The sequence below is a fragment of the Somniosus microcephalus genome, chromosome 18 (genome assembly GCF_052327205.1).
Source record: "Somniosus microcephalus isolate GS21.2 chromosome 18, FLI_Smic_1.0, whole genome shotgun sequence".
NCBI lineage: Eukaryota > Metazoa > Chordata > Chondrichthyes > Squaliformes > Somniosidae > Somniosus > Somniosus microcephalus.
This window is the reverse complement of record NC_141004.1, coordinates 3,117,411-3,129,601: the sequence shown is the minus strand read 5'-3', so window position 1 is coordinate 3,129,601 and position 12,191 is coordinate 3,117,411. Positions and strand designations below refer to the sequence as shown.

The 12,191-nt window shown below is 48.8% G+C and overlaps 1 protein-coding gene across 1 annotated transcript in view; it reads right to left on the bottom strand.

Moving 5' to 3' along the window:
• Positions 1-12,191, bottom strand: part of nagk (N-acetylglucosamine kinase) — a 45,077-nt gene that overhangs the window by 5,074 nt on the left and 27,812 nt on the right. Inside the window, exons 5-6 of the mRNA XM_086010962.1 lie at positions 10,125-10,212; positions 5,815-5,912 (exon numbers count right to left, since the gene is read on the bottom strand). Coding sequence (XP_085867088.1) covers positions 5,815-5,912; positions 10,125-10,212 — 186 coding nt within the window. The remainder of the gene's footprint in view (positions 1-5,814; positions 5,913-10,124; positions 10,213-12,191) is intronic.

Genomic DNA, 12,191 nt, shown 5'->3' with positions numbered 1-12,191 from the left:
AGGAAGCAAAGAGTTGGAATATACGGGTCTTTTTCCGAGTGGCAGGCAGTGACTAGTGGGGTACCGCAGGGATCGGTGCTAGGACCTCAGCTATTCACAATATATATTAATGATCTAGACGAGGGAACTAGATGTAATATCTCCAAGTTTGCAGACGACACAAAGCTGGGTGGGTGTGTGTGCTGTGAGGAGGATGTCGAGAAACTCTAGTATGATTTGGACAGGTTGGGCGATTGGGCAGATGCAGTATAATGTGGATAAATGCGAGGTTATCCACTTTGGTGGCAAAAACAGGAAGACAGATTATTATCTGAATGGCAATAGATTGGGAGAAGGGGAAGTGCAACGAGACCTGGGTGTCCTTGTGCACCAGTCGCTGAAGGTAAACATGCAGGTGCAGCAAGCAGGCGGTTAAGAAGGCAAATGGTATGTTGGCCTTCGTAGCAAGAGGATTTGAGTACAGGAGCAAGGATGTCTTGCTGCAGTTGTACAGGGCCTTGGTGAGACCACACCTTGAGTATTGTGTGCAGTTTTGGTCACCTTATCTGAGGAAGGATGTTCTTGCCATGGAGGGAGTGCAGCGAAGATTCACCAGACTGATACCTGGGATGGCAGGAATGACGTATGAAGAGAGATTGGGTCGATTGGGCTTATGTTCGCTGGAGTTTAGAAGAATGAGAGGGGATCTCATTGAAACTTATAAAATTCTAACAGGACTAGACAGACTAGATGCTCTAGAGGCCAATACATTAAGTATATTCAAGAAGGAGTGAGATATATTTCTTAAGGCTAAAGGGATCAAGGGATATGGGGAGAAAGCAGGGACAGGGTACTGAATTTGGATGATCAGCCATGATCTCATTAAATGGCGGAGCAGGCTCGAGGGGCCGAATGGACTACTCCTGCTCCTATCTTCTATGTTTCTATTAAAAACCTCACCTACATCTTCCGGCTCTACACACAGATTGCCACTTTGGTCCCTAATGGGCCCTACTCTTTCCCTGGTTATCCACTTGCCCTTAATATACTTATAAAACACCTTGGGATTTTCCTTTATTTTGCCCGCCAGTGTTTTTTCATGCCCCCTCTTCGCTCTCCTAATCTCTTTTTTAATTTGATCCTGAGCTGAGCTTCCGACCACATATCCTCTCCATCACCAAGACCGCCCACTTCCACCTCTAAAATCGCCCGTCTCCGCCCCTGCCTCAGCTCATCGGCTGCTGAAACCAATCATCCATCACTTTATTACCTGTAGACTATTCCAATGCTCTTCCTTGCTGGCCTCCCACCGTACACAGTTGGTAAGGCTGTGTTCATCCAAAACTCTGCTGCCTGCATCCTTAGTCGCACCCATGTGCTCGTTGACCTACACTGGCTCCCGGCCGACCATCTCTCTGCGACCTCCGCCAACCCTCCGAGATCTCTGCCTCCCTCCAATTCCAGCCTCTTGCGCATCCCCGATTTTAATTGCACCACCATTGGTTTCCATGCCTTTAGCTGCCCAGGCCCCAAGTTCTCGAATACCCTCTCTACCTCTCGCTCTAGGACACTCCTTAAAACCTACCTCTTCCACCATGCTTTTGGTCACTTGTCCTAATACCTCATGTGGTTCGGTATCAAACTTTGCCCGATAAAGCTCCTGTGAAGAGCCTTGGGGACGTTTTACTATGTTAAAGGCGCGATATCAATGCAAGCTGTTGTTAAAATTAACCCCATAATGCTTTCCTTCTCTCCCCAATAAAGACGCAAGAGTGTGCGGATATCTACCCGAGGGCGAGTCACTGGGACATAGGAACTTGGATACGCACTTGAAGTGCCGTAGCCTACAGGGCTACGGACCAGGAGCTGGAAAGTGGGATTAGGCTGGAGAGCTCTTTGTCGGCCGGCACAGACACGTTGGGCCAAATGAAATTTACGGCACAGAAGACGACCAATGATTCTAATCGATGGAGACCGTTCAGCCTCCAGGCCAGTTCTACCATTCAATTAGATCATGGCCGATCTGGACTTCAAAACTCCATGCTGGCCCCGTGATACCCTTACCCAACAAAAATCTATCGTTCTCAGTCTTGAACATTTCAACTGACCCCCAGCATCCACAGCCTTTTTGGGGGAAAAGAGTTCCAGATTTCCACTACCCTTTGTGTGAAAAAGTGCTTCCTGATTTCACCCCTGAACGGCCTGGCTCTAATTTTAAGATTATGCCCCATTGTTCTGGATTCCCCCACCAGAGGAAATAGTTTCTCTGTATTTACCCTGTCGAATCTTTTTGTCATTCTAAAGACACTAGTGTACAGATATCTCCCCGAGAGAGGGACAGAGACACCAGTCAGTGTACAGATATCTCCCTGAGGGAGAGAGGGACTGAGAGACACCAGTCAGTGTACAGATATCTTCCCGGGGGAGAGGGACTGAGAGACACCAGTCAGTGTACAGATATCTTCCCGAGGGCGAGGAACTGAGAGACACCAGTCAGTGTACAGATATCTCCCTGAGGGAGAGAGGGACTGAGAGACACCAGTCAGTGTACAGATATCTCCCTGAGGGAGAGGGACTGAGAGACACCAGTCAGTATACAGATATCTCCCTGAGGGAGAGAGGGGCTGAGAGACACCAGTCAGTGTACAGATATCTCCCTGAGGGAGAGGGACTGAGAGACACCAGTCAGTGTACAGATATCTCCCTGAGGGAGAGAGGGACTGAGAGACACCAGTCAGTGTACAGATATCTCCCTGAGGGAGAGAGGGGCTGAGAGACACCAGTCAGTATACAGATATCTCCCTGAGGGAGAGAGGGGCTGAGAGACACCAGTCAGTGTACAGATATCTCCCTGAGGGAGAGGGACTGAGAGACCCTAGTCAGTGTACAGATATCTCCCTGAGGGAGAGAGGGACTGAGAGACACCAGTCAGTGTACAGATATCTCCCTGAGGGAGAGGGACTGAGAGACACCAGTCAGTGTACAGATATCTCCCCGAGGGAGAGGGACTGAGAGACACCAGTCAGTGTACAGATATCTCCCTGAGGGAGAGAGGGACTGAGAGACACCAGTCAGTGTACAGATATCTCCCTGAGGGAGAGGGACTGAGAGACACCAGTCAGTGTACAGATATCTCCCCGAGGGAGAGGGACTGAGAGACACCAGTCAGTGTACAGATATCTCCCTGAGGGAGAGAGGGACTGAGAGACACCAGTCAGTGTACAGATATCTTCCCGGGGGAGAGGGACTGAGAGACACCAGTCAGTGTACAGATATCTCCCTGAGGGAGAGGGACTGAGAGACACCAGTCAGTGTAGAGATATCTCCCCGAGAGAGGGAAGGAGACACCAGTCAGTGTAGAGATATCTCCCTGAGGGAGAGAAAGACTGAGAGACACCAGTCAGTGTACAGATATCTCCGAGGGAGAGGGGCTGAGAGACACCAGTCAGTGTACAGATATCTCCCTGAGGGAGAGGGACTGAGAGACACCAGTCAGTGCATAGATATCTCTGAGGGAGAGGGGACTGAGAGACACCAGTCAGTGTTTAGATATATCCGAGGAAGAGGTGCTGAGAGACACCAGTCAGTGTACAGATATCTCCGAGGGAGAGTTGCTGAGAAACACCAGTCAGTGTATAGATATCTCCCTGAGGGAGAGGGACTGAGAGACACCAGTCAGTGTACAGATATCTCCCTGAGGGAGAGGGACTGAGAGACACCAGTCAGTGTACAGATATCTCCCTGAGGGAGAGGGACTGAGAGACCCCAGTCAGTGTACAGATATCTCCCTCAGGGAGAGGGACTGAGAGACACCAGTCAGTGTACAGATATCTCCCTCAGGGAGAGGGACTGAGAGACCCCAGTCAGTGTACAGATATCTCCCTCAGGGAGAGGGACTGAGAGACACCAGTCAGTGTACAGATATCTCCCTGAGGGAGAGGGACTGAGAGACACCAGTCAGTGTACAGATATCTCCATGAGGGAGAGGGACTGAGAGACACCAGTCAGTGTATAGATATCTCCCTGAGGGAGAGGGACTGAGAAACACCAGTCAGTGTATAGATATCTCCCTGAGGGAGAGGGACTGAGAAACACCAGTCAGTGTATAGATATCTCCCTCAGGGAGAGGGACTGAGAGACACCAGTCAGTGTATAGATATCTCCCTGAGGGAGAGGGACTGAGAAACACCAGTCAGTGTATAGATATCTCCCTGAGGGAGAGGGACTGAGAAACACCAGTCAGTGTATAGATATCTCCCTGAGGGAGAGGGACTGAGAAACACCAGTCAGTGTATAGATATCTCCCTCAGGGAGAGGGACTGAGAGACACCAGTCAGTGTACAGATATCTCCCTCAGGGAGAGAGGGACTGAGAAACACCAGTCAGTGTATAGATATCTCCCTCAGGGAGAGGGACTGAGAGACACCAGTCAGTGTATAGATATCTCCCTGAGGGAGAGGGACTGAGAAACACCAGTCAGTGTATAGATATCTCCCTGAGGGAGAGGGACTGAGAGACACCAGTCAGTGTACAGATATCTCCCTGAGGGAGAGGGGCTGAGAGACTCCAGTCAGTGTACAGATATCTCCCTGAGGGAGAGGGACTGAGAGACACCAGTCAGTGTACAGATATCTCCCTGAGGGAGAGGGGACTGAGAGACCCCAGTCAACGTGCAGAAACCGCACCCACGCCAACTGAAACTTAAAAAAAAAAATGACCTGCATTTCTATCGAGTCTTTCACGACCTCATGACGTCCCAAAGGGCTTTACAGCCAATGAAGTACTTTTGAAGTGTGGTCACTGTTGTAATGTAGGAAACGCGGCAGCCAATTTGCGCACAGCAAGCTCCCACAAACAGCAATGTGCTAATGACCAGTTAATCTGTTTTAAAACGATAAATTGTTGGCCGGGACACTGGGGAGAACTCCCCTGCTCTTCTTCGAATCTGAGGGGGCAGACGGGGCCCTCGATTTAACGTCTCCCCCAAAAGACGGCACTTCCGACAGTACAGCGCTCCCTCACTGCTTCACTGGAGCGTCAGCTTGGATTCTGTGCACATGTTCCTCCCACCACACCGCCCGACCCCTTGCTGTCTTACCTTTGTGTGATACGGCACTGCCTGCGCCTCCAACAACACTCTTAACCTGGTCTCTAAATGTTCCTGTGCAGTCCCAGAAGGTTGAGTTTTTCTTGTTAGGGGTGCGGACTCCTGTAAGACAGGAGATGCCGCACAATACTGGACCTTAACTGATTCAAAATTCAACCAGTGTGGAGGGGGTGGCTGAAAGCCCCGAAATCCCGCTACCATATCAGCCATGGCTTGCTTGGCAGGTAGAACTGTCCCCTCTGAGTCAGAAGGTCATGGGTTCAAGTCCTATTCGAGAGACCTGATCACAAAATCTAGGCTGACACTCACAGCGCGGTACTGAGGGAGCGCTGCACTGTCAGAGGTGCCGTCTGCTCTCTCAGGAGGACGTAAAAGATCCCACAGCCACGACTCAAAGAAGAGCTGGGGAGGTCTGGATAATATTTATCCCCCAACCAACATCACTGAAACAGATTATCTGGTCATTATCACATTGCTGTTTGTGGGAGCTGGCTGTGCGCAAATTGGCTGCCACGTTTCCTACATTACAACAGTGACTACACTTGAAAAGAGATACTTCATTGACTGTAAAGCGCTTTGGGATGTCCAGTGGTCGTGAAAGGCGCAGCAGAAATGCAACTTCTCTCTGTATTTACACATTTTGATTTTGGTGAAAAATTGAGACGGCAGATGTCACGAGCTCAAAAGCCCGATTGATTCTGACAACCATGTGTATCATTGTAATTTACCTTGTCCGCATTCGGCAGCACAGCCACGACGTGCCGGGCAAGTTCCTGGCCCGCTCTTCGGAACAAACTGAGACACAAAGGGTCTCCAGCAACTGCCCCTGAAAATAATTTTTAAAACGATATTTTTAAATGTGTTTTCTTCTCTCCATTCACCCCCCACTTCCATGTAGATTTCCCTTGCTGACGGAGATAGGCGTCATACTGGGTCGCCTATCAAAGGCTATGGACCCCCAACAACATCTCAGCTATCGTGCTGAAGACTTGTGCTCCAGAACTAGCTGCGCTTCTAGCCAAGCTGTTCCAGTACAGCTACAACACTGGCATCTACCCAACAATGTGGAAAACTGCCCAGGTATGTCCTGTCCACAAAAAGCAGGACAAATCCAATCCGGCCAATTACAGCCCCATCAGTCTACTCTCAATCATCAGCAAAGTGATGGAAGATGTCGTCGACAGTGCTATCAAGTGGCACTTACTCACCAATAACCTGCTCACTGATGCTCAGTTTGGGTTCCGCCAGGACCACTCGGCTCCAGACCTCATTACAGCCTTGGTCCAAACATGGACAAAGGAGCTGAATTCCAGAGGTGAGGTGAGAGTAACTGCCCTTGACATCAAGGCAGCATTTAACCAAGTGTGGCATCAAGGAGCCCTAGATAAATTGAAGTCAATGGGAACCAGGGGGAAAACGCTCTACTGGCTGGAGTTATACCTAACACAAAGCAAGATGGCTGTAGTTGTAGAATTCCCTACCCCAGAGGGCTGTGGGTGCTCAGTCGTTGAGCATATTCAAGACAGAGAGCGATAGATTTTTCGATATTAAGGGAATCAAAGGATATGGGGGAAAGTGCAGGATAGTGGAGATGAGGTAGAAGATCAGCCATGATCTTATTGAATGGCGGAGCAGGCTCGAAGTTCCTATTTCTTATGTTGTTATTGGAGGTCAATCATCTCAGCCCATAAGAACATAAGACGTAGGAGCAGGGGTAGGTCCTTTGGCCCCTCGAGCCTGCTCCGCCATTCAATAAGATCATGGCTGGTCTGATCTTGGCCTCAATTCCACTTCCCTGCCCGCTCCCCATAACCCTCGACTCCTTTATCGTTCAAAAATCTGTCTATCTCCACCTTAAGTATATTCAATGACCCAGTCTCCACAGCTCTCTGGGGAACAGAATTCCAAAGATTCACGACCCTCTGGGAGAAGAAATTCCTCCTCATTTCCGATTTAAAAGGGTGCCCCCTTATTCTGAAATTATGCCCCCTAGTTCGAAATTCCCCCACGAGGGGAAACATCCTCTCTGCATCTACCCTGTCAAGCCCCTTCAGAATCTTACATGTTTCAATAAGATCCCCTCTCATTCTTCTAAACTCCAGTGAGTATAGGCCCAACCTGCTCAACCTTTCTTCATAAGACAACCTCTTCATCTCCGGAATCAACCTTGTGAAGCTTCTCTGAACTGCCTCCAATGCAGGTTTATCCTTCCTGAAATAAGAGACCAAAATTATACGCAGTACTCCAGGTGTGGTCTCATCACGCCCTGTTCAGTTGTAACAGGACTTCCCTACCCCTATACTCCATTCCCTTTGCAATAAAGCCAACATTCCATTTACCTTCCTAATTACTTGCTGTACCTGCATGCTAACTTTTTGTGATTCATGTACAAGGACCCCCAGATCCCTCTGTACCTCAGTATTTTGTAATCTCTCCCCATTTAAGTAATAATTTGCTTTTTTATTTTTCCTACCAAAGTGGATAACCTCGCATTTTCCCACATTAAACTCCATCTGCCAGATTTTTGCCCACTCACTTAGCCTATCGATATCCCTTTGGAGATTCTTTGCGTCCTCCACACAATTTGCTTTCCCACCTATCTTTGTATCAGCAGCAAATTTGCCTACATTACACTCAGTCCCTTCATCCAAGTCATTAATATAGATTGTAAATAGTTGAGGCCCCAGCACTGATCTCTGTGGCACCCCACTAGTTACAGTTTGCCAACCGGAAAATGACCCATTTATCCCGACTCTCTGCTTTCTGTTAGTTAGCCAATCCTCTATCCATGCTAATATATTACCCCCAACCCCGTGAGCTCTTATCTTGTGCAGTAACCGTTAATGTGGCACCTTATCGAATGCCTTCTGGAAATCCAAATACACCACGTCCACTGGTTCCCCTTTATCCACCCTGCTCGTTACATCCTCAAAGAACTCCAGCAAATTTGCCCCAGGACATCGCTGCAGGAGTTCCTCAAGGCAGTGTCCTAGACCCAACCATCATCAGCTGCTTCATCAATGACCTTCCCTCCAACAAAAGGTCAGAAGTGGGGATGTTCGCTGATGACTGCACAGTGTTCAGCGCCATTCGCAACTCCTCAGAAAATGAAGCAGTCCATGCTTGCATGCAACAAGACCTGGACAACGTTCCGGCTTGGGCTGATAAGTGGCAGGTAACATACGCACCACACAAGTGCCAGGCAATAACTATCTCCAACATGCGAGAGTCTAACCACCGCCCCTTGACATTCAACGGCATTACCATCGCTGAATCCCCCACCATCAACATCCTGGGGGGTCACGATTGACCAGAAACCTAACTGGACCAGCCACATAAATACTGTGATAACAAGAGCAGGTCAGAGGCTGGGTATTCTGCGGCGAGTGTCTCACCTCCCGACTCCCCAAAGCCTTTCCACCATCCACAAGGCACAAGTCAGGAGTGTGATGGAATACTCTCCACTTGCCTGGATGAGTGCAGCCCCAACAACACTCGAAGAAGCTCGACACCATCCAGGACAAAGCAGCCCGCTTGATTGGCACCCCATCCACCACCTTAAACATTCACTCCCTCTACCACCGGTGCACCGTGGCTGCAGTGTGTACCATCTACAAGGTGCACTGCAGCAACTCGCCAAGGCTTCTTCGGCAGCACCTCCCAAACCTGCGACCTCTTCCACCTAGAAGGACAAGGGCAGCAGGCACATGGGAACACCACCACCTGCAAGTTCCCCTCCAAGTTACACACCATCCGGACTTGGAAATATATCGCCAATCCTTCATCGTCGCTGGGTCCTGGAACTCCCTCCCGAACAGCACTGTGGGAGCACCTTCACCACAAGGACTGCAGTGGTTCAAGGTGGTGGCTCACCCACCACCTTCTCAAAGGCAATTAGGGATGGGCAATAAATGCTGGCCTTGCCAGTGACGCCCACATCCCAGGAACGAATTTTTAAAAATTCCCAACACCACTTTACATACTGAGAATGGGCAGGGTACCCCAGTGGTTATGCTCCTGGACGAGCAACCTAGAGATCAGGAGTTCCAATCTACACCGTGGCAAGTTGTGAAATTGAATTCAATAAATAAAAGACAAACTTGCCTTTATATAGTGCCTTTCACAACCTCAGGACATCCGAAAAGTGCTTTACAGCCAATGAAATATTTTTTTGAGGGGTAGCCACTGTTGTAATGTAAGAAACGCAGCAGCCAATTTGCGCACAGCAAGCTCCCACAAACAGCAATGTGATGATGACCAGATAATCTGTTTAATGGATGTGAGTTGAGGGATAAATATTGGCCCAGGACACCGGGGAGAACTCACTCCCCTGCTGTTCGTCGAAATAGTGTCATTTTATTTTTATTCGTTCATGGGATGTGGGCGTCGCTAGGTGGGCAAGGCCAGCATTTATTGCCCATCCCTAATTACCCTCGAGAAGGTGGTGGTGAGACAACTGAGTGGCTTGTTAGGCCATTTCAGAGGGCAGTTAAGAGTCAACCACATTGCTGTGGGTCAGGAGTCATATACAGGCCAGACCGGGTACGGACGGCAGATTTCTTTCCCTAAAGAACATCAGTGGGTTTTTACGACAATCCGGTAATTTCATGGTCACCAATAATGAAAGGAGCTTTTTATTCCAGATTTATTTAATTAACTGAATTTAAATTCCCCAGCTGCCTTGGTGGGATTTGAACTCACGTCACCGGATCGTTCGTCCAGCCCTCTGGATTACTAGCCCAGTGACATTACCACTACGCTACCGGTCCCTGTGTCACGGGATCTTTTACCTCCACAGGTAGACTATCCTTTATCCGCACTTCAACCGAAAAAGACGGCACCTCCGACAGCACGGCACTCCCTCGGCGCTGCGTCGGAAGTGTCTGCTTAGATCACGGGCTCAAGCGTCTGGAGTGGGACTAGTAAATCACGAGGCGAGAGCACTACCCACCAAGCCACGGCAACTATGGTTAATTTGTGGGCTGGCACCAGAACATATCAGAAAATAGTTGTAAGTGTTCATTTAAAAAAAAATTACCTTCTGCTAGCTTTTGACAAAATCCAGCAATTTTGGATTTCTCAAAGCTACGATACATGTGAGTGAGGAGGCCCATCCGATTGGATATCTGCATAATTTGGAGAGGGGAAAAAAAAGCAGTTTGAGTGTAAAATCATAAGGGTTCATAGAATCATAAAATAGTACAACACAGCACAGGAGGAGGCTACAAGGCCCAGTGAGTCTGCGCCGGCTCTTTCGAAGAGCAATCCAGTTAGTCCCACTCCCCAAGCTCTTTCCCCATATCCCTGCAGTTTTTTCCCTTTCAAAGGCTATTAGAAATATAGGAGCAGAGTAGGCCATTCGGCCCTTCGAGCCTGCTCCGCCATTCAACACGATCATGGCTGATCCTCTATCCCAATACCATATTCCCGCTCTCTCCCCACCCCCCTTAATGCCTTTTGTGTCTTGAAATCTATCTACAGGAAACTTTGGTTTATCCGGAGGTTAAAAGTCCGGAAAGCTCTATCTACCGGCAAAATTCAGGAGCCGTTTCCTGTAAGTTTTTTTACTTCTCGTTGCTTTTTTTTCCCCCAGTCAGGCTCTGCAAGGTCTGTGGCGAAGCAACAGCTTCAGCTAGAGACGCTTTTAAGCTGCAGCCGACTGTTTTGAAGCTGTTGCTAAGCAACAGGGTTTGTTGATTCACACTGAGCTGAAAATCTCCGTATGTTTCAACATGTCCAGCAGTTTTGATCGAACGGCAACAGCTCGGTCCCGTCGGTGCCTGTATCTCCTTCTTAAATATATTCAGTGGCTTGGTCTCCACAGCCTTCTGTGGTAGAGAATCCCACAGGTTCAACCACCCTCTGGGTGAAGAAATTTCTCATCTCAGTCCTAAATGTCCTACCCTGTATCCTGAGACCCCTCGTTCTGGACCCCCCAGCCAGGGGGAACATCCTCCCTGCATCCAGTCTGTCTAGCCCTGTCAGAATTTTATACATTTCAATGAGATCCCCTCTCATTCTTCTAAACTCTAGTGAATACAGGCCTAGTCGACCCAATCTCTCCTCATACGACAGTCCTGCCATCCCGGGAATCAGCCTGGAGAACCTTCGCTGCACTCCCTCTATGGCAAGTATATCCTTTCTTAGGTAAGGAGACCAAAACTGCACACAGTACTCCAGGTGTGGTCTCACCAAGGCCCTGTATAACTGTAGTAAGACATCCTTGCTCCTGTACTCAAATCCTCTTGCAATGAAGGCCAACATACCATTTGCTTTCCTAACTGTTTGCTGCACCTGCATGTTTGCTTTCAGTGACAGGTGTACAAGGACACCCAGGTCCCTCTGTACATCAACATTTCCCAATCTATCACCATTTAAATAATACTCTGCCTTTCTGTTTTTCCTACCGAAGTGGATAATTTCATTTATCCACGTTATACTGCATCTGCCATGTATTTGCCCACTCACTCAACTTGTCTAAATCACCTTGAAGCCTCTTTGCATCCTCCTCACAACAATACCATTGAATCTGCATCCACTACCCTATCAGGCAGTGCATTCCAAATCCTAAGCACTCGTTGCTGGAGCAGGACTGAAATCACAAATATGTGCTCAAGTCTCTGGAGTGGGACTTGAACCCACAACCTTCTGACTCGGAGGCGTGAGTGCTACCCACTGAGCCACGGCTGACGGACACCCTATGGGGTGAGTACTTGGCGCCCTCAAAGCCTGGAAGACCACAAGTGATCAGGGTTTCCGATTCTGGGTAGAGCACAACAACTGACCTCCGCACCCTTTGATTAGTGAACTTGCAAATACATTACAGAGCGTGAGTGACAACAGAACGCATTACGCTGAATTACACAGAATCTACAGCACAGAAACAGACCGTTCGGTCTAACTGGTCTGTGCCGGTGTTTAAGCTCCACACGACCCTCCTCCCAGCCCTCTTCATCTCACCCCATCAACATATCCTTCTATTCCTTTCTCCCTCATGTGTTTATCCAGCTTCCCCTTAAATGCATCTCTTGCTATTCACCTCAACTACTCCCTGTGGTAGCGAGTTATTATCTGAATTATTATCTGAATGGCAATAGATTGGGAG